This window comes from Amblyraja radiata, chromosome 31 (genome assembly GCF_010909765.2).
Source record: "Amblyraja radiata isolate CabotCenter1 chromosome 31, sAmbRad1.1.pri, whole genome shotgun sequence".
In the NCBI taxonomy this organism is placed as follows: Eukaryota; Metazoa; Chordata; class Chondrichthyes; order Rajiformes; family Rajidae; genus Amblyraja; species Amblyraja radiata.
Window position 1 is genome coordinate 31,112,251 of NC_045986.1, and position 21,865 is coordinate 31,134,115.

At 48.1% G+C, this 21,865-nt stretch overlaps 1 protein-coding gene across 5 annotated transcripts in view; it reads right to left on the bottom strand.

Annotated features, from left to right (window-relative positions):
• The window catches only part of arhgef10l (Rho guanine nucleotide exchange factor 10 like), a 101,581-nt gene that overhangs the window by 20,203 nt on the left and 59,513 nt on the right, over window positions 1-21,865 (bottom strand). For all 5 annotated transcript variants that reach the window (XM_033048445.1, XM_033048446.1, XM_033048447.1 and 2 more), the window contains 10 exons: window positions 19,949-20,128; window positions 17,455-17,571; window positions 14,052-14,144; window positions 12,739-12,909; window positions 10,451-10,596; window positions 8,151-8,329; window positions 6,434-6,549; window positions 5,659-5,786; window positions 4,616-4,716; window positions 2,005-2,126 (listed from right to left, as the gene is read on the bottom strand). In XM_033048445.1, the coding sequence (XP_032904336.1) occupies window positions 2,005-2,126; window positions 4,616-4,716; window positions 5,659-5,786; window positions 6,434-6,549; window positions 8,151-8,329; window positions 10,451-10,596; window positions 12,739-12,909; window positions 14,052-14,144; window positions 17,455-17,571; window positions 19,949-20,128 (1,353 nt within the window). The remainder of the gene's footprint in view (window positions 1-2,004; window positions 2,127-4,615; window positions 4,717-5,658; window positions 5,787-6,433; window positions 6,550-8,150; window positions 8,330-10,450; window positions 10,597-12,738; window positions 12,910-14,051; window positions 14,145-17,454; window positions 17,572-19,948; window positions 20,129-21,865) is intronic.

The window sequence follows — 21,865 nt, forward strand, 5'->3', positions numbered from 1 at the left end:
AGCTCAATGTTCCACTTAGCTTCATTCGTGACATTCGTGAGCTTCCAATTAGTCATTAGCATTTAGATAACATTGGATTTCAAACGACTATGTGGAGATTGCTACATTTTAATCTTGCAAATCCAAAATATTGGAATCAAAAAGGCAAAGAATTAAGGTCCATATAGCACAGTGGGAGGTAGGATGAAGATATTATACGATTCACTCCACTCTCCCTCAACCCAGCCCAACACAACAATGACATCTCATTCTGGAGTTCATCCCTACAGCCGTCTAACATTATGAAGATAAGTTGCTTTAATCTTTTCCAAGTTATAGAGTCATCGTATCTTACAGCATGGAAACAGGCCCTTCGACCCAACTTGCCCACACCGGTCAAAATGTCCCATCTACACTAGTCCCACCTGCCTGTTGGACCCACACCCCTCTAAACCCATCCTATCCATGTACCTGTCCAAATGTTTCTTAAACATTGCGATAGTCCCTGCCTCAACTACCTCCTCTGGCAGCTTGTTCCATACACCTACAAACCCTTTGTGTGGAAAAGGTTACCCCTCAGATTCCTATTAAATCTTTCCCCCCCTCCCTCCCTCACCCCAAACCCATGTCCTCTGGTCCTTGATTCCCCCCAATTACTGGTCAATTGCTAAATGCATCACAAAGCAAACTGTGGAACATTGGGCATGCAAATATTTCACCCGTCTGGGAGATTCTTAAATGCAGCAACTAATGGCTTTATCTGCGTTGGGGATTTGATTTTAAAACATAAAACACCTTTTCTATGGCCCCCATTTCCAGCCAAACTGCTCATTGTGCACGAACGAATGGACACAAACAAACAATTTGCAGCATTACGGGTGCGTGCGTTAAGGAAAAACACTTCAAATCCATTTGTGAGATGGAAGCGACCAGTACAAATGGATTCTAAATTTCTGGGAGGGAGAGAATGAATTCATATTGCAAGGTGTCCAACCTAGGGTCCATGCCAGGAAGAGGCTTTGGTTCATCTGGCCATTGACTCATTGTCACCGAAAAATCAAACTAGTTTGCTGTAAATCCTCAGGTGATAAGTGCCAGAACACAAAGACAAGACAAAGGTTCGACCAATCGCCCAAACAATGAAAGGGAAAAGACAGGCGTTGTACTGAATGGCATCCTACATACTGACTGGAGTGACCAGTGACGGACTTCAGATACAAGTGTCCTTGGAACTGGCCCAACTGGGCAGTGGGGAGAGGTGCACCAAGTAGTACCAGAGGGCACAGCCTCAGAATAAAAGGACGGACCTTTAGAATGGAGACGAGCAGGAATTTCTTTTGGCAAATCTGTAATATTCATTTCCACAGACGGCAGTGGAGGCCACGTCATTGGGGATTTTAAAACAGAGATTTAGTAAAAGCATCAAAGGTTAAAGGTTGAAGGCAGGAGAATGGGAGAGGGAGAAATAGATCAACCATGATTGAATGGAGGAGCAGACCTGATGGGCTGAATGGCCTAATTCTGCTCCCATGTCATATGTTCCTACGGTATGATGGGAGACTGGCACCAGTTAGAGCCCAGACTGGCACCAGTCAAACGCACTCCTGGAAGTCTTTGTCACCCACACATCCAGCTGAATCCCACACAGTTACAGAAGCACGTGCACACTCCACACAGGTTAGGATCAAACCCAGGGCCCTGGAGCTACCGGACAGCAGAACTACTCGCTGCACCACCGCGCGGCCCTGATAACATGAATAAAACGTGAAGACAAACACAAAACTCGACGGGACAGGCAGCATCTCTGGAGAGAAGGAATGGGTGACTGATCAGTCTGAAGGGTCTCGACCCGAAACATCACCCATACCTTCTCTATAGAGATGCTGCCTGTCCCGCTGAGTTACTCCAGCATTTTGTGTCTACCTTCGGTTTAAACCAGCATCTGCAGTTCTTTCCTACACACGTATAAAATGCGGGCAGCTTGAGAGCAGAGAACCTCCCAGCCAGTGCCTTCTCTAGCCTTACCTTCAGGTCCCGACACCTAGGGCTGTACATGGGCATGCGATAGGCGAGCAGGGGGCACCAGAACGGACCCTTGGTCTTCCCATCATCCTCAATACCGAACCAGCCAGGCTGGTTGTCTGTCGCTGGTGGAAGGAGAAAGAGAGGAGAGATAAATCAGACAGGCAAGGGAGTTCAACGAAAAGCACAATCTCTAAAGTTACTAGTCAAGTCAAGTTTATTCGTCACATACACATACGAGATGTGCAGTGAAATGAAAAGTGGCAATGCTCGCGGACTTTGTGCAAAAAGACAAACAAACAAACAACCAAACAAACTACAAACACAATCACATATTCTTTTACATATTAAATATTGTGGGCGGAAGGAAAAAGGTTCAGTAAAGTTAGTCCCTGGTGAGATAGGAGTTTACAGTGCGAATGGCCTCTGGGAAGAAACTCCTTCTCAACCTCTCCGTTCTCATAGCATGGCAACGGAGGCGTTTGCCTGACTGTAGCAGCTGGAACAGTCCGTTGCAGGAGTGGAAGGAAGGGGTCTCCCATGATTCTACAAGACACTTTGAACACCTCAACCATCAAGTTTCCAGAATTAATTCAAATTTAGCTCTAATTGGATTTGAGTGATTCTAAGAAGTATTTCCCCATAAAACAAAGTCACCAAACCTTCTTCATCGTTGTGCCCTGAAGTGACCGTCTCGTGTCCCTGCTGCCCACAGTCTCGCTCCGATACCTTGTGGGCGTTTGTCATTCATTGTGCAGAGAACTTAACATGGGGCTTATGGACAGGTCAGAGTGGAGCTCAGCGCATCCGTTACCAGGCAACTAACCAGCAACACCCGCTCCCCGCCTGCTCCCATCCCTATCCACCCACATCCCCTCCTCCAGCTTCACACTTCTCTCTCAGCGTTTTGTCATCCTGCCACCCATGGCCTTCGCCCAACCATCTGCCAATCAATCAACTGTATCCACCTATCACTTGCCAGGCTGTGTCCCGTCCCCATCTTTCCTTCCCCTGCTACAGTCAGTCTGAAGAAGGGCCCCGATCCGAAACGTCACCGATATTTCTCCTCCATATATGCCGCCTGACCTGCTGAGTTACTCCAGCACTTGCTGTTATTTTTTAAGCCGTTATACCAGGTGTGCAACACCTACTGTTGCAAGGTGCTGAAGGGCGGCACGGTGGCACAGCGGTAGAGTTGCTGCCTCACTACGCCGGAGATCCAGGTTCAATCCTGACCACAGGTGCTGCCTGCACAGAGTCTGTACCTTCTCGATGTGACCATGTGGGTTTACTCCGGGTGCTCTGGTTTCCTCCCACACTCCAAAGGCGTACAGGTTTTTAGGTTAATTGGCTTCAGTAAAAATTGTAAATTGTCCCGAGTGTGTAGGATAGTGTTAGTATATGGGGCGATCGCTGGTCAGTGCAGGCTCGGTTGGTCGAAGGACCCCTTTCTGCGTTGTATCTCTGAAGTCTAAAGTGATGTGTAAACCAGCTGATTGAGATCCAGTGCTTCCCAGTTACAGCGTTAAATCAGGCAAAGATTTACCACAGCAACTTAAGACAATCGAGCCATTAAATCCAGATTATAGAAAGCTTTGATGCCAAATCATTCCCATTTATCCATAATCGGGTGCCCTTACAATTTTAAGCACAGTTATGGGAATATCTCACAGCCCGCGTAGATCAGCAAACATCACAATACGTTCTGAGCTGTGAATTGCTTGGTAATTAAATGCCATCAAAATGAAGAGAGAACCCACCAGCTTAATAGTGAAGGCCATTCATCTCAAAAAGCAGCTGACAGCTCATGTTTGTACACGTGCCAATGTGCAGACATGTACTGCAGGGAGCACGGTTAGTCATTGCAGGCCCCGGCACAAGATGCACAAAGATCCACCAGGTGTGTGGATGCTTCACCTTCTGCTGCCGGGGCTCTCTCCCGATTCCTGCCTTATCTACTTCTCCCTCCTCTCACCCTCAACCCCCCCTCGGCTGGCACGGAGCCTAGAACCGCTGTGCATTCTAAACTCACATAGTGAGCAGCACAGTGGTACAGCTCTAGAGACCCACGTTCCATCCTGATAACGAATGCTGCCTGGGCGGAGTTTGTACATTCTCCCTGTGACTGCGTGGGTTTTTATCCCACACTCTAAAGACCTGGGGGTTTGTAGGTTAATTGGCTTCTGTAAATTGCCCGCAGTGTATAGAGAATGGATGTGAAAGTGGGATAACATAGAACTCGTGTGAATGGGTGATCGATGATGAGCGTGAAAGGCCTGAAGCTGCCTCTCAACCCCAATCTCCGCCATTCAATCATGGCTGATGTATCTTTCCCTCTCAACCCCAATCTCCAGCCTTCTCTCCATAATCCCTGACACCCGCACTACCTGTCCCGCTGAGTTACTCCAGCATTTTGTGACTATCTCTGGTCCTACACAGCATGTCAGAGGTTATTAGAAGGCTGGAGAATGGGGTTAAGAGGGGTGATGGGTTAGCCATGATTGAACAGCAGAGGAGACTTGATGGGCCGAATGGCTTGATTCTACTTCTATCACTCACGACCTTATGTTGCAGAGAGGGGGAGACACTCACACACCAGTTTACCATTACCTACTTAGTGCAACTTTAGCCATGTGTAGCTGGTTGACCCAGGTGATCTTACTGCGTGGGTTTGGTGTGTTAAACACCACCATGAAGCTGACCGGCCTGCCAGACCTGCAACCAAAGGCACGGAGAGAAGATGACAATTATTCACCGGTTCATTTATCAGACACAAGACATCTTAAGCAGCTCTCGGGAACGTTAAGCAGAGGTTTACTGGTTCAGAAAGCTGTTTCTGTGGAGTTCTCAGGGAGCAAGCTGCTGGGAATTACAGATTAAAAACTAAACCCTCACACAAGCTCTGGAAAGACACTTCTGCAAGCTGATTTGGTCAATGGATTTCATTTTAAATAAGAAAAGGAGAAGTCCCACTAAATCAATAAGACGTTTAATACCGAGAGCAAGAGGTGCATTTTTATTTTTAAAACTTTAAACCGATCATATTAAGAAAATTCCATTTGACATATTTAGGACATCAAATGCAGATTGTTCTCCTTCAGTTCCTACCCCAGAGTCAGCGAGAACCAGCTTCATATCTGGGATTCTGGATCCAGCTGTTCACCAGAATCCCCAAAAAACACTAATTTGTTAACTAAATTCATAACTTTGTGAGTTCTATGAGCAGAATGAGGCCATTTGGCCCATCAAACCGTGGCTGGTCTACCTTTCCCTCTCAACCACACTCTCCCCAGAACCCCGACACCCAGGGATTATTTTCTGCTTTTATTTCAAACATTCAGCAATGTCAGTTTTAAAAAACAATTGGTGATGAATTTTGCAACGAATGTAATGGGGGAAAACCGCATCCTTCAGAAACATATTTTAGTGCCCCATCTTTAGTCTCTAGTTGTTACAATATCTGAAACAGTTCTCACTACAGTTGTTTTAATAGTTTTAAACAACATCAGATTGTTTTAATTGTTCACATTACATTATTTCCACTACAATTTGTTGGCACAAAAACATAGTGAAATACATCCGACTTGGATGAAGTGAGTCTGCAGAACACTACCCACTTCAGACTCACTCACTCCACTCGCCCCGACTACAACTTACTTGTCCGGTTTCCCTGGTAACAGGAGACGGAGATGGCACCTGTTTGCTGACTGGATCTCATCCTCCTTAATCCTGACCAGTCTCTGCAGCGCTCTGCACCAGTCTCGGGCCACAGCAAGGTTTAGGTTCTAGAAGCAGGAGACAAGTGGCTACATTTACAATGGTCCTATACAGGTGTCACGGTGGCGCAGAAGTTAAGCTGCTGCCTTACAGCGCTAGAGACCCGAGTGCGATCCTGACTTATGCCCCTGTCCCACTTAGGAAACCTGAACGGAAACCTCTGGAGACTTTGCGCCCCACCCAAGGTTTCTGTGCGGTTCCCGGAGGTTGCAGGCGGTTCCCGGAGATTGCAGGTAGTGGAAGCAAGTAGGGAGACTGACAAAAACCTCCGGGCTTTACCAGACTTTACTTTTTCCTTAACATCGTGGAGTCATCAAGGGCGACTTAGTAAAGCAGCGGTAGAGTTGCTGCCTCACTGCTCCAGAGACCTGGGTTCCATCCTGACTATGGGTGCACTCAGTATTTCTACGTACTGATTGTAGATGAATTGACATCGGTAAAAAACTGTATATTGTTCCCAGTGTGTAGGATAGTGTATGGGCGATCGCTGGCCTCGGTGGGGGGCACACACGCACACACACACGCACACAAAGGGACAGATTACACAATGGATATCTGGCCAATGTTCTATTCCAACCCAATTTGTCCCAAGGTGCAAGAAAGATCAGGTTTTTCTGACGCAGACCTTGTTGTTTAGTGTTGGAGGTGGGCTTACCCGATACATGCCGTTGAGTGTGCTGATGAGCTGCATGATCTGGGTCACCACCACCAGATCCTGCTGCAGTTCCCGAAGCTCTTGATAAAGACGAGGAGGCCCCATGTAAATCTTCGCTGAGGATGAACGAGGACAATTAATGCGGGGCACAAGCCCAACGGGTAGAACGTGGATAATACACGGGAATGTCAGAACTCCACCCATCGATAGACCATTCACTCCTACCCCAGGACACAAACTCACTCCGATATTGCAAAGACGTACACTACCACCCCACCTGCACTCACCAGTCTGTCCTGCCCCACCTCTCTTTTCCAGCTCCCCTCCCCACCCCCACAACATCAGTCTGCAGAAGGCCTCCACTAATGCTGCCTGACCTGCCGAGTTCCTCCAGCACTTTGTGTTTTGCTCAAGACTCCAGCAACTGCAGTTCATTCAGTTTAGTTTGTCCCTACCCTTGCTTATAGCTGTATAGTTTCTAGGTACATCAGTCCTCCTGGATGTCATTCTACACCGAGGATGAACAGGTGGAAGGGTGGGGTGGCGGGGGGGTGGGAAAGAGCAATCAGGACACCCAAGTCCATTCCTCTTGTGACCTTCATACAGAGAGCTGATGAGGAAATCTTTCTCTCCAGAGATGCTGCGGACCTGCTGAATTACTCCAGCACTTTGTGCCTGTCTTTAATCAGAAGGAAGCTGTTCAGTGTAGTTTGTGTGAGGACCTTGAATAAAGCACAAAGGTAGACAAAAATGCTGGAGAAACTCAGCGGGTGCAGCAGCATCTATGGAGCGAAGGAATAGGCGATGTTTCAGGTTGAGACTCGAAACGTCACCTATTCCTTCGCTCCATAGATGCTGCCTCACCCACTGCGTTTCTCCAGCATTTGTCTACCTTAGATTTTTCCAGCATCTGCAGTTCCTTCTTAAACACTTGAACAAAGCTCTTTGTCCCATTCACCACTACTTTCTCCAAAGCCCTCCGAATACTTTCCACTTCCAAGTATTTATTCAATAGTCTTATAAAAAATGTTTCATTTATTACCTCCAATGATCACTTAATGATGAAACACAGCTCTGCATCTGTTCCTTGGCCATTTACAAAATGCACCCGTGATAACATGAGGAACTGCAGATGCTGGTTTACACCGAAGATAGACACACAATGCTGGAGTAACTCAGTGGGACAGGCAGCATCTCTGGAGAGAAGGAATGAGTGACGTTTCGAGTCGAGACCCTTCTTCAGACTGAGAGTCAGGGTGGAGAGAGAGAGAGACAGAGACATGGAAGGGTAAGGTGCGAAAACGAGAGATCCAAAGGGGACAAACAACCAGGAAAATGTAGAATAGATCATTGTTAGCCAGAGGAAGTTTACAACAAGCCATACAGAGTAAAATGTAATCAGGAGGACAGTCAAACTAGTCAGGGGACTGGGATGGGGGAGGGATGGAGAGAGAGGGAAGGCAAGTGTTACTTGAAGTTAGAGAAGTCATTATTCACTGCTGGGTTGTGAGCTGTCCAAACATCTTCACTGCAGTAGTTCAAGAGGAGAGTTTGCACCATTTTTTGAAGGCAATTAGGAATGGCAATAATCGTCACATATCTTTAAATAGCATTAAAAATCACAATATCATCCCCCAAGCTTCAAGATTCTGCAAGTCTTGGTCATGGACTTGTTGGCAATTAGCAGACGAGACAATCCACAGCAAACCAGACTTACTTGAGAGAGAGGTAGAGGAGGCCTTTTTGCTCCCTGGGTGCTGAAAGATGATGGTGTCCTTGTCGTAGCCTTTCCCTTCCTGTCCCACCTCCACCACCTGGACCTGCAGGAGCGGAGCCGTCCATTTCACCGTGTACTTGGGGCCAACAGGGACCAGGCTGCCGATGTCTGGCTGGTTCCTGCAACAGAGCAACATTGTTGGAGTTGTACGAGATGTTGGCAAGGCCTCGTGTAGAGTGTGGCGTTCAGTTCTGGGCACCATGTTATGGGGAAAGAGAAGGCAGAGCCCACCACATTCTAGTTCCCCAATGCCATCAAATTAATGGTGAGGGTATTCCAAGCTTCAACATCAGAGTGTGGGGTTATGTGGAGGAGGCGGTGTTTTTGTTGCTCGCTGCCCCGTTCCTTCCTGCTGGGAGAGGACATGGGCGGAGACGATGGTGTCAGAATGGCTACCAACTGGTCAAGGATGCCTTGGATGGGGATCACGTTTCACAGAGTGCTGGAGTAACTCAGCGGGTCAGGCAGCATCTGTGGAGAACATGGATAGGTGACGTTTCACAGAGTGCTGGAGTAACTCAGCGGGTCAGGCAGCATCTGTGGGGAACATGGATAGGTGACGTTTCACAGAGTGCTGGAGTAACTCAGCGGGTCAGGCAGCATCTATGGAGCTAAGGAAATAGGCAACGTTTCGGGCCGAAACCCTTTCGGGTTTCGGCCCGAAACGTTGCCTATTTCCAGAAGGGTTTCGGCCCAAAACGTTGCCTATTTCCTTAGCTCCATAGATGCTGCTGCACCATAACTCAGCGGGTCAGGCAGCATCTGTGGAGATCATGGATAGGTGACGTTTCACAGAGTGCTGGAGTAACTCAGTGGGTCAGGCAGCATCTCTGGAGAGAAGGAATAGGTGATGCTTGGGGTTCGAGACCCTTCTTCAGACTCATGTACCTAATTCTGATGCTCAAACATCAGCCAAATATTGGCAGGCCATTTGCCCGTGGAGTGATTGAAGTCAAACCCGGGTAGATTATTGTGTTCTATCCCTTTGTGTTCTAGTCGGGGTTCAAAGCCGGAGGTCAGGGATGGCGGCCAATTCATTTTTTTCTGATATCTCAGAAGGATCCCATTGTTCTTTCTTGTTATGATCAGAAGAAGTCATCAATCATCTCACCGGCATCCGTACATTTGAGCCATTGGGGAAAGCAGTATTTAATACGCTTTCATAACATTTGCTCAATGCAGCATAGAAAAGAAACATTTTGTTCTACAAACCGATTAATAATAAAGTGAGCAATACCACAATCACAAATGCTGCCTTGTGATGCAGTGGAACGCTCATCAATAAGTTACTGAACTCATCGTCAAGAGACGACTGCGCTGAGGAATGGGCATCTACTGCAAGAAGTCATATTGGACAGGTTTAGTTTTGTTCAGTTTAGAGATACAGCGCGGCAACAGGGCCTTTGGCCCTCAAATTCCGCACCGACCAGCGATCCCCGTACACTAACCCTGCCTTACACACACTAGGGACAATTTACAATTATACCAAGCCAATTAATCTACAAACCTGCACGTCATTGGAGTGTGGGAGGAAACCAGAGCACCCGGAGAAAACCCACGGGATCACGGGGAGAACGTGCAAACTCCGTACAGACAGCGCCCGTAGTCAGGATCGAACCCGGTTCGCTGGCGCTGTGGGGCAGAAACTCTACTGTTGCGTCACCGTGCCCCCCCAAGGTGAAATGAGGTGTCAGTGAAGCAGGGGGTCCCCCACACTGACTCCTCCATCTGTCACAGGAGCCAATCAACAAGCTCTAACAGGGTTAAAGTCAACACCAGTCTGGTACAGTGGCCAATGCCTCAGCTGTGTAGGAACAAGAGATATTCCTTGACCAATGCACACAGGGAACTTTCATTCCTCAATCTGGACTCTGATAGATATTAAACCACATCACTAGGGAGCCCACATCCCACATCACGAATGCGTGCGGGCTTGTAGTTTAATCGGCCTCTGTAGAAAGAAAACTCGTTGCTAATGTGTAGGGAGTGGACAAGAGAGTGTGACAACATAGAACTGGTGTGAATGGGTGACTGATGGTCCGTGTACACATGTTAGGCCCAAGGGCCCAATTCCAAGCTGTCTGTAAAACTTAAAACAACTAAAAGACAACACTGTGTTTCTGCTCTGAGCATCAGAGCGTTGGGGAGGGCAGGTCAGGAAACAAGATCTACAAAGCTGACAAGTGTGAGGTTGGAATAGTTTGTGAAGAGAGACTCCCTCAGGAGGCCACTGTACTCACTTGACGTTGATGTTTGCACACACGAGGAGGTCGTTCAACATGAACACCCGACGCTCCTTGGATTTCAGGATCTGCCCCCTCTCTCCATAAACTGTCTCCGTCAGAGTCTCACACAGGACCACCTGCCGCTGGCCGCCACACAGCAACTGTACAGGGACGGGAACAAAGAGAAACTATCTAGTGTGCATATTACGTTTATGCAGTCACACACGCACACACATGCAGTCTCACACGAACACGTAGTCTCACACGCACACGCAGTCTCACACGCACTCACACGCAGTCACACACGCAGTCAGTCTCACACACACACACACGAGTCTTAGTCACACACACACACACACGAGTCTTAGTCACACACGCACACACATGCAGTCTCACACGCACACGCAGTCTCACACGCACACGCAGTCACAGTCTCACACACACACACGAGTCTAAGTCACACACACAATATACATTGAAGACACGAGCAGAAAGGGTTTACAGCGACATCTCACCAGGATGTGCATCCATTTCAGACGCTGCCAGTCTGCTGGATATGGGCTGTTTATGATGAATGTGGGTCTTCTGTGATTTACTCAGTCATTCAATTTGTGAGGACATTGAATTTAATGCTCGACCTCTCCTCAAGTTACTATAGGAAACGGGCAATAAAACCCAAGCACATTTGTACCCGACAGGTGACCAGTGGCTTGGACAACAGGCGACTGAGGCAGGCACTAAATTGGCCCTGGGGGGGGAGAAGAGACGCACCAGACTGGGGGAAAGCAGGAATGGGGTACTGATGTTGGATGATCAGCCATGATCATATTGATGGCAGCGCTGGCTCGAAGGGCCGAATGGCCTACTTCTGCACCTATTTTCCATGTTTCTATGGGTTCATGTGATGAACAGCTCTTTTGGCAGTGAACTGGCAAACTGTGCTTGGGAGTGGAACTGGACCCAGATTTGTCACATTGCAGCAACGGCCTCGACCACTGTGCAGACGAGATCTTTTGTCACAACTTTTATTTCCCATTATTTATCATTTGCGATTGGTGCCAGAGGGAGAGAGGATACTGCGGAGTTCCACGTTTGTGGAATCCAATTTACAGACAAAGGGGTCAGCGCTTTTAGGTAAAGGTGTGGGGATTTGTACGAAGAATGCCGTGTTTAACAGCGAAGGAGAATATTTGCAGAGTTGTCACACCGCACGCTAATAATAATGCAAATAAATAAACCTCCCACTGCAAGACACTTCTGCCAAACATGCCGAGCGCTCTCCACAACTCCTCACCTCTGGGCTCGTTTTTTTTATTTTTCATAAAGTCTGTGGCATTTGCATGACAGTCATTAATTCTGTGCATTAAGCAGCTTGCAAACAAATGAGCACCACTGGGAATGTCACAGTTTCTGAAGAGCGTGTGTCACATTGCTGGGGGTGTCGATTCACCGCTTATTAAATAACCTAATGTCAATACTACAGATCAGATGATTAAACTTATTCATGATTGGCCACCCGACAGGCACCAACACCTGGACAAGTTCAACATTTCCCACAACCCAATTTAAATATAAAAGAGACAGAACTCAGTCTTAAAAGAGCATCACTGTTCGGCAGTTAGTATATTTCCATACACCACTCCTTCTCTCCAGAGACGCTGCCTGGCTCGCTGAGTTACCCCAGCATTGTGTGTCTGATAGAAGTCCAGTAGAAGTTAGTTCAAGGTCTCCAATGAGGTAGATGGAGCTGCCAGAGGAGGTAGTCGAGGCAGGTACTATCGCAATGTTTAGGAAACATCTGGACAGGTACATGGATAGGACAGGTGTAGAGGGATATGGGCCAAAGGTAGGCAGGTGGGACTAGTGTAGATGGGGCATGTTGGCCGGTGTGGGCAAGTTGGCCGTGGGGCCTGTTTCCGCACTGTATCACTCTATGACTAGTGTAGATGGGGCATGTTGGCCGGTGTGGGCAAGTTGGCCGTGGGGCCTGTTTCCACACTGTATCACTCTATGACTAGTGTAGATGGGGCATGTTGGGCGGTGTGGGCATGTTGGGCGGTGTGGGCAAGTTGGCCGTGGGGCCTGTTTCCGCACTGTATCACTCTATGACTAGTGTAGATGGGGCATGTTGGCCGGTATGGGCAAGTTGGCCGTGGGGCCTGTTTCCACAATGTATCACTCTATGACTAGTGTAGATGGGGCATGTTGGCTGGTATGGGCAAGTTGGGCCGTGGGGCTTGTTTCCACGTTCTGTGACTCCAGGTGCGTTTGCCACATGTTTATCACTTCCCCCCCCATCTCACCTTGTTGAGGTTCCGGTCTCCCACGCTCTTGGCCAGCTGCTGGATTTCAGCCACCTGATCCACCAATCTCTTCTGCTCATTGAGTTTCTCCGCCAGAGTTTCCAGCTCGGTCAGAGCCAGCTGCAAGGACAAGCGGTCAGCGTGGCCTCTCTGCGTGTTCTTTAGCATATCCTGGGCCAGTCAAAACAGGGGAAGAGAAGGCAGCAATGATAAAGAAGCCTGCTTGGTTTCCCAATAGGTTCATAATGATTCAACTTGAACATAATTTGGGAGGGAGCAGACTAATGTTTAATACAACCCATTCTGTCTCAAGTAACAATGGAATGTTGAAATAAAATGTTTAATGCTGCAAATACCAGGCATGCAGGCAGCCTGTGGGGAGAGGAAGGAACTCAGCGGGTCAGGCAGCATTAGTGGAGGGGATGGACAGACAGACCACGCTTTGGATCAGGAACCTTCTTCAAATCCTTGTTTTTGCTTCAAATTCATTTTTGCTACAAGACAAGGCGGATCTCAACCCAAAATATGGGCTTCCATTCCCTCCACAGATGCTGCCTGGCCAGATGAGTATCTTCCACACTTTGTCCTTTGCACAAGGTTAACTGTGTGTGTGTGTGTGTGTCTCTCTCTCTCTCTCTATCTATCTATCTATCTATCTATCTATCTATCTATCTCTCTCTTTCCCCCTTCCACCTCTCCCCACTGCTGCTGCCTGACCTGCCGAGTAGTTCCAGCATTGTCAATTTATTAATTTAGACATTTATTAATTCAGCCACTCAAGTCCCAGCCTCAGTCGACTCAGCAGTAAGCCCACTATCCAAAGCACCAAAGAAGACAATCAACAGGAATGTTAAATCACATTTTCCCCTCAAAATATCCCATTTGTCAAAAGGCCTACATTACTCAATCAGCGACCTGTTTGGTTCAGTAGAACCTCATGGTTGATTTAGTCCCCCGTTTTTGGCTATCTCCCCATTCCCCCATAATCTCCGACATGTACTAATCAAGAATCTATCTATCTCTGCCTTAAAACTATCCATTGACTTGGCCTCCACAGCATTCTGTAGCAATGAATTCCACAGATCCCTCTGACTAAAGAAATTCCTCCTCAATTTTCACCTTACATCTTGCCCTCTCCTATATTCCACTCACACCCACCCTTCCATTTAGTTAAACTTGCCAAGATTGATCCAACCATTACATCTGTCATCTCAGGATGATTACTGAACACCCCACACTTAATGGCAGAGTTTAAGAATCAATTATTTTGAACGTGGAGTTTAAATGTCACTGTAAATCTATTTTTCTCTCACCTGAAGCAACAGAATAAACTGTGGGAATCGCTGGATTGGCTTCACCATCAGCCCATAGAGCGTTATCCGGTCAGAGTTGGAGGCTTGCTTCTTCTGTATAAAAAAAACCCAAACCTTCAGTGAATGACCACCTGGCTTCCATGAACCTTAGAACCTGCTACATGGGCTGAATAAATATCACAACCGTTACACCATAAATCTGCTCCTCCCGAATGGGGAATTCTAAAAGAGCATTAGCTTATAGGACCAGCCAGGAATTAGTAGAGTCTGAAGAAGGGTCTTGGCCCAAAATGTCACCTATTCCTTTTCTCCAGAGATGCTTACAATGCAAAACCAACACAAAGTCAAGAGAAGTTGATGACTGGAATGTCTGAGTAATACCCCTGTCCCAAGGTACGAGTTCATTCCAAGAGTTCTCCCGAGTTTGCCCTGATTCGAACTCGGAAATTTACAGTAATGGCCACTCGTCGGTACTCGGGGCTCTCGTGGACATTTTTCTCAGTCTACCCCACGACAGAAGGGGGAGGAGTTGTACAGCACCAGTGAGAACGGCGTACAAACTCCGTACAGACAGCTCCCGTAGTCAGGATGGAACCCAGGTCTCTGGCGCCGTAAGGCAGCAACTCTACCGCTGCGCCACCACGACGCCCAAGGTTGATTCCTGGTAATGTTTGATACACTTGTCTAGTCTGATCCCTGCAAAAAGTAATACCTTCTGCAAAAATTAACAGCCATTGTACAAGAGATTCCAATAAAATGAATGAAAAAGAATGGTAACAAGTGGTTAACATCTTCCCTGGAAGATTAATATAGGACATAAAATGTTTAACAATCAGCATCCAAATCATATTAACGAGCAGTCCAGCATCTTCCCAAACTGGCATGTCAAGTGAAGAGCAGGGACTACAGGTTGGATATGCTGCCCTCTGGTGGAATTACTGCCAGGATTCTTCATGACAAGTATGATTTGTTTGTTAAGGCAGTTCCACACAATACATCGCTACCCCAATGCCATTAGCGGTCCCTTTTATAACCACAGTGCAGATTTACAATCACCTCTCATAACCAAAGAGTTCAAGAGTAATTTATGATCACATCCACCAATTGGTACAGTGAGATTTGAATCATCGTTCAGCTATACGGATAAACGGAACACAAAGCAAGAGGAAATCAAAAGGCTTCTGCCGGGTAAGTGTTTGAATGACAGGACCAGAGCACATGGGTTTCAGATGATGGGGGAAATATTTAAAAGCAATCTGAGGGGTGACTTTTTCCACACATAGGGTGGTGGGTGTACGGAACGAGCTGCCAGAGGAGGTAGCTGAGGCAGGGACTATTCCAGCATTTAAGAAACAGTTAGACAGGTGCATGGGTAGGACAAGTTTAAAGAGATATGGGCCAAACACAGGCAGGTGGGACGAGTGTAGATGGGACATGTTGGCCGGTGTGGGCAAGTTGGTCCGAATCGACAGAGAACAAGGTCAGGAGTCTGGAGAAGGGTCTCAACCTGAATATCACCAACCCAGGGCCGGGCCCTCTCGCTGGGACCCACCGTGCCCATCTGACCAAAATACATTTTAGCAGGCACCCATCTCCACAGCCTGCCTGTATTTCCTTGAGCTATCTTATTGTCCTGCTCGCACTCCAACTTTTCTCTCTTCTACCTCACTTTCAAAGTGTGGCTTAAACTTGTGGGAAACCAATTCAAACAAAATCACCTTCAAACTAATTAATCTGAAGTGGCAAAATCATCAACCAATCCTGCAGATGCTGGGAAGCCCAAACAAAAACAGAAAACGCTGGTGTGGATACTCAAGGAACTGCAGATGCTGGAATCTGCAAAACACAAAGTGCTGGATGACCAGAGACCACTGGGTGGCGCCAGCAATGGCTGCCTCGCCAACAGTCTGTGTTCTTTCCTTCTTTGTGTTTAAATAGCATGTGTTAAATGTATGTTTTTAGTGTTCTTTAGCTTGTTTTATGCAGGGGTGGGGAGATAGGGAAATTCTTTCTAATCTCTTACCTCGACGGAGATGAGATCTTTTTCCGTATCGTATCTCCGTCCGCACTGCGGCCTAACATCGAGGAGTTGGCGGCATTCGCTGGAGACCGATTTTGAGAACTCCACCGCGGGTGCCTACGGGACTTTAACCTTGCGGAGCCCGCGATCCCTTTACCCAGGAATCGACCTCGCAGCTCCAAGCGTGGGTGCTTGTGGACTTACATCATGAAGCCCGCGGTCTCTGGTCGGAGACCGACATCGGGAACTCCAAGCCGCGGGAGTTTCGATCACCCCGACACGGGAGCTACGACCGCCCTGACGGATGCCCCGACAGCAGGAGAATAAAGAGGAAGAAGATTGGACTTCTTTACCTTCCATCACAGTGGGGAATGTGGGGAATCCACTGTGGTGGATGTTTATGTTAACTTTTATGTGGTTGTGCGTCTTGTTGCTTTTTTTCTCGTATGGCTGCATGGTAATTCGCATATCACTGTTCCTTAATTGGTCCATGTGATGATAATAATAAATTTTATTTATGGGCGCCTTTCAAGAGTCTCAAGGACCTTACAAAAATTTAGCAGGTAGAGGAAAAACATGTAAGGGGTATGAAATAAATAGTGGAGACATGACTAGTACACAAAGTAAAGACAGAATTCAATACAAAACACAATATGAGGCAATTAATGCACAGATGAAAAGGGAGGGGGACGTGGGGCTAAGGATAGGCAGAGGTGAAGAGATGGGTCTTGAGGCGGGACTGGAAGATGGTGAGGGACACGGAATTGCGGATCAGTTGGGGGAGGGAGTTCCAGAGCCTGGGAGCTGCCCTGGAGAAGGCTCTGTCCCCAAAACTGCGGAGGTTGGACTTGTGGATGGAGAGGAGAGTGGCTGATGTGGATCTGAGGGACCGTGAGGATTGGTAGGGGGAGAGGAGGTCAGTGAGATATGGGGGGGGGGGGCAGATGGTGGAGGGCTTTGTAGGTGAGGATCAGGATTTTGTAGGTGATCCGGTGGGAGATGGGAAGCCAGATAAAAGACCTTTGAAACCTTTGAACTCAGTGGGTCAAAGCACCCGTGGGGGGAATGGGCAGGTGATGATTGGGGTTGGGACCCTTCTTCAATCTCAATGCTGAAAGAACTCAAGCTCAAGTTCACATTTATTATCACATGCTCCACTTGGTACAGTGAAATTTGAGTCACATCACAGCTATACGAATAAAAATACCACACACAATACTCAGTTCAGTCCATAGAGAAACAGATGACAGAAAGCAAACTTAGGGTGAAGGACCATCAACTTTAAATATTACCTCTCCACACAGATGCTGCCTGACGTGCTGAGTATTGCCAGCACTCCCTGATAAGATTATTGTCACCCAAGAGTTCTAAATTTACACTCACCTTTAGGAATTCAAGAAAAGCAGGTTTGGTTAGGCAGGCCTTCTTAATGAGGGCCATAGCGTTGGTGAAGTTGTTCACATAATCACTGTAAACATCCAGCACCATCGACTTTGAGAACTGGAAGAGAAACATGAGAAGATTTCTGCTAAATGGCGTATATATTCTGTGGCTGCCCATCATTCCCGCTATCCCAGCAGTATAGGCCCCATCATTCCCGTCATCCCAGCAGTATAGGCCCCATCATTCCCGTTATCCCAGCAGTATAGGCCCCGTCATTCCCGTTATCCCAGCAGTATAGGCCCTGTCATTCCCGTTATCCCAGCAGTATAGGCCCTGTCATTCCCGTTATCCCAGCAGTATAGGCCCTGTCATTCCCGTTATCCCAGCAGTATAGGCCCCATCATTCCCGTTATCCCAGCAGTATAGGCCCTGTCATTCCCGTTATCCCAGCAGTATAGGCCCCGTCATTCCCGTTATCCCAGCAGTATAGGCCCCGTCATTCCCGTTATCCCAGCAGTATAGGCCCCATCATTCCCGTTATCCCAGCAGTATAGGCCCCATCATTCCCGTTATCCCAGCAGTATAGGCCCTGTCATTCCCGTTATCCCAGCAGTATAGGCCCCATCATTCCCGTTATCCCAGCAGTATAGGCCCTGTCATTCCCGTTATCCCAGCAGTATAGGCCCCATCATTCCCGTTATCCCAGCAGTATAGGCCCTGTCATTCCCGTTATCCCAGCAGTATAGGCCCCGTCATTCCCGTTATCCCAGCAGTATAGGCCCCATCATTCCCGTTATCCCAGCAGTATAGGCCCCATCATTCCCGTTATCCCAGCAGTATAGGCCCCATCATTCCCGTTATCCCAGCAGTATAGGCCCTGTCATTCCCGTTATCCCAGCAGTATAGGCCCTGTCATTCCCGTTATCCCAGCAGTATAGGCCCCGTCATTCCCGTTATCCCAGCAGTAGGCCCCGTCATTCCCGTTATCCAGCAGTATAGGCCCTGTCATTCCCGTTATCCCAGCAGTATAGGCCCCATCATTCCCGTTATCCCAGCAGTATAGGCCCCATCATTCCCGTTATCCCAGCAGTATAGGCCCCATCATTCCCGTTATCCCAGCAGTATAGGCCCTGTCATTCCCGTTATCCCAGCAGTATAGGCCCCATCATTCCCGTTATCCCAGCAGTATAGGCCCTGTCCCACGATGCGAGTTTACACAAGAGCTCTTCAGAATTTAAAAAAGAAAAATCAAACTCGTGGTAAGTACGTAGAATGTACGTAGCGGGTACGTGGGAGCTCGTGGATGTCTCTTGGTGACTCGTAACGCTAACGGCAGGTACTAGGGGAAACACGGAAACTCGTGAAGTTTTTTCAACAGTGTGAAAAATTTCCAAGAGTAAAAAAACTCGTGATGAAGTACCATGAGTTTGATTTATTTTTTTTAAACTCGGGAGAGCTCTTGTGTAAACTTACATGGTGGGACAGGGGCTTACATCTCTTCCACAAACTGATTGATTACACAACAGCATCCATTGAAGGTACTATAAACCACCCTTCATTAGAATCTTTAGACTTTAGAGATACAGCATGGAAACAAGCCCTTCGGTCCACGGAGTCAGTGGGGACCAGCGATCACCCCGCACATTCACCCTGTCCTACACACACTAGGGACAGTTTACTGAAGCACATTAACCTACAAACCTGTACGTCTTTGTGGGAGGAAACCGGACCACCCGTAGAAAACCCACAGGGTCACATGGAGAATGTATAAACTCTGTACAGGCAACACACAAAGTCAGGATCAAAGCCGGGTCTCTGGTGCTGTAAGGCAGCAACTCTAGCGCTGTGCTGCTTATAATGAATGATCTTCATGGACCAGGTGGCACTGTAATGTTGGCTGGTGTTACATTACAGTGGCTGTCCCAACATCTGCAGTGCAGAGTGATGCATGGAACACTACAACATCTGTAGTGCAGAGTGATGCACGGGACACTGCAACATCTGTAGTGCAGAGTGATGCATGGAACAAAATGTCTGCAGTGCAGGGTGATGCATGGAACACTACAACATCTGCAGTGCAGGGTGATGCATGGAACACTACAACATCTGCAGTGCAGGGTGATGCACGGAACACTAAAACATCTGTAGTGCAGGGTGATGCATGGAACACTACAACATCTGTAATACAGGGTGATGCACGGGACACTACAACATCTGTAATACAGGGTGATGCACGGAACACAACATCTGTAGTGCAGGGTGATGCACGGGACACTACAACATCTGTAATACAGGGTGATGCATGGAACACAACATCTGTAGTGCAGGGTGATGCACGGGACACTACAACATCTGTAATACAGGGTGATGCATGGAACACAACATCTGTAGTGCAGGGTGATGCACGGGACACTACAACATCTGTAATACAGGGTGATGCATGGAACTACCAAGGTGGAGCAGGGGAACAGGAAGCATCATCATCACCACTTACCGAAGCTACAAAGAGGTCGCCGATTTTCTCCGTAGCATCCCACTCGGCCACTCGGGAAGACAGGGCGATCTGGAACATGGAGTGACATTGCAGAACTTCCTTCAGACGGTGAAACACCACACGCAGCTTTCTCAAGCTCATCAGCTTGGGCTCAGCCTCCAGCAGTGGCTTCTTGTACTCCTGGAAGGAGGCACGAGGACAGGCACATTTAATCGGACTTTGCTAACTTCACCCTGCACTAAACGTTATTCCCTTGTCATGTATCTATACACTATAAATCACTCGATTGTAATCATGTGTTGTCTTTCTGCTGACTGGTTAGCACGCAACAAAAGATTTTCACTGTACCTCGGTACACGTGACAATAAACTGAACTGAATCAAGTGGCCCCTGCAGCCTGATCTCCTGTACATCTTCCAGCCCGGTACCATATTTCTGGATCATCCTAGTATACCTCAATGGTAGACGCAAACTGCTGAAGTAACTCAGCCGGACAGGCAGCATCTGGAGAGAAGGAATAGGTGACATTTTGGGTCGAGACCCTTCTTCAGACTGAGAGTTTTTCAGCAGAGAGTTGTGAATCTGTGGAATTCTCCGCAACAGAAGGCAGTGGAGGCCAATTCACTGGGTGTATTCAAGAGAGAGTTAGATATAGCTCTGAGGGCTAAAGAAATCAAAGGATATGGGGAGAAAGCAGGAACGGTACTGATTCTGGAAGATCAGGGTCCTTAGCCGAAACGTCACCCATCTACATTCTCTAGAGATGCGGCCTGATCCACTGAGTTACTCCAGCACTTTGAGTTTGACACAAGTGCAGAACAGGCTGCACGGTGGCGCAGCGGTAGAGTTGCTGCCTCACAGCACCAGAGACCCGGGATCGATCCCAACTATGGGTGCTGTCTGTACGGAGTTTGCACGTTCGCCCCGCGATTGCTTGAAAGGATGATGGGGGTAAATTCATCGAGTGTTCCAAAACGTCAATACATGGAGTAAAAAATATCTTCCCTCATTTCCACTTGAACTTGTTGACAAACCTCTCTGCTGTGTTTTACAGTGTCATTGTCTCAAACAAGACGAACAATATTAAACTTTCCCAGCCCTTGTCTGGACGTGTTCTGCTCTCACCACGTTCCTCTGGAGCAGATCCACACTACAATGCATGATGCAGCGACCACCAGGCTCCTGCACCACCCAAACCACAACCCTACCTCCACATACAACTACTAACGATTGTCTGACCTGCATCAGGAGCTCCTCCATAAGAACGGGTGTGTGGACTGGACTTTGAAAACGGCCCCAGACCCTGGCACCTCTTCAAAGTATTCAAAGGCATTCAAAGGTTTTTATTAGTCACATTCACATACACCGAGGTGTAATGAAGTGAAATGCTTTTTGCCATTTTGCAGCACACAAAAAAAGAATACAGACATAACACCAATGAGAGTCTTAAACACAAAGAACATCCCCCCCACAATGGCTCCCACCACGAGGGAAGGCACAAAGTCCAGTCCCCAACCCCAGTTCACCCATAGTCGGGCCTATTGAGGCCTCCACAGTTGCCTCTACGGAGGCCCGATGTTCCTGGCCGTTCTCGCCGGGTGATGTTGCTCCGGCGTCAGGAGAGTCCTCACAGCGGCATGGGAACTCTGGAACGGCCGCTTCCGTACTGGAGGCCGCGGCTTCCGAAGCCGACAAGGCCGCGCCGGATGGAGCTCCACAACTGGCGATCTCGTCGCGAGATCCCAGGCTCCCGGTGTAAAGTTCGGCGCCGCCGCCGGCAGCTGGTCGCTCCACAGTCCCGCAGCTCCGCGATGTTGTTCCCGGCGGTCTCAGCTCACCGGAGCTCCAGCGCGGCGACCCAGGCAAGGCATCGCCCGCTCCACGATAGCGCTCCAGCGCTGTGCCGCCGCCGAAGCC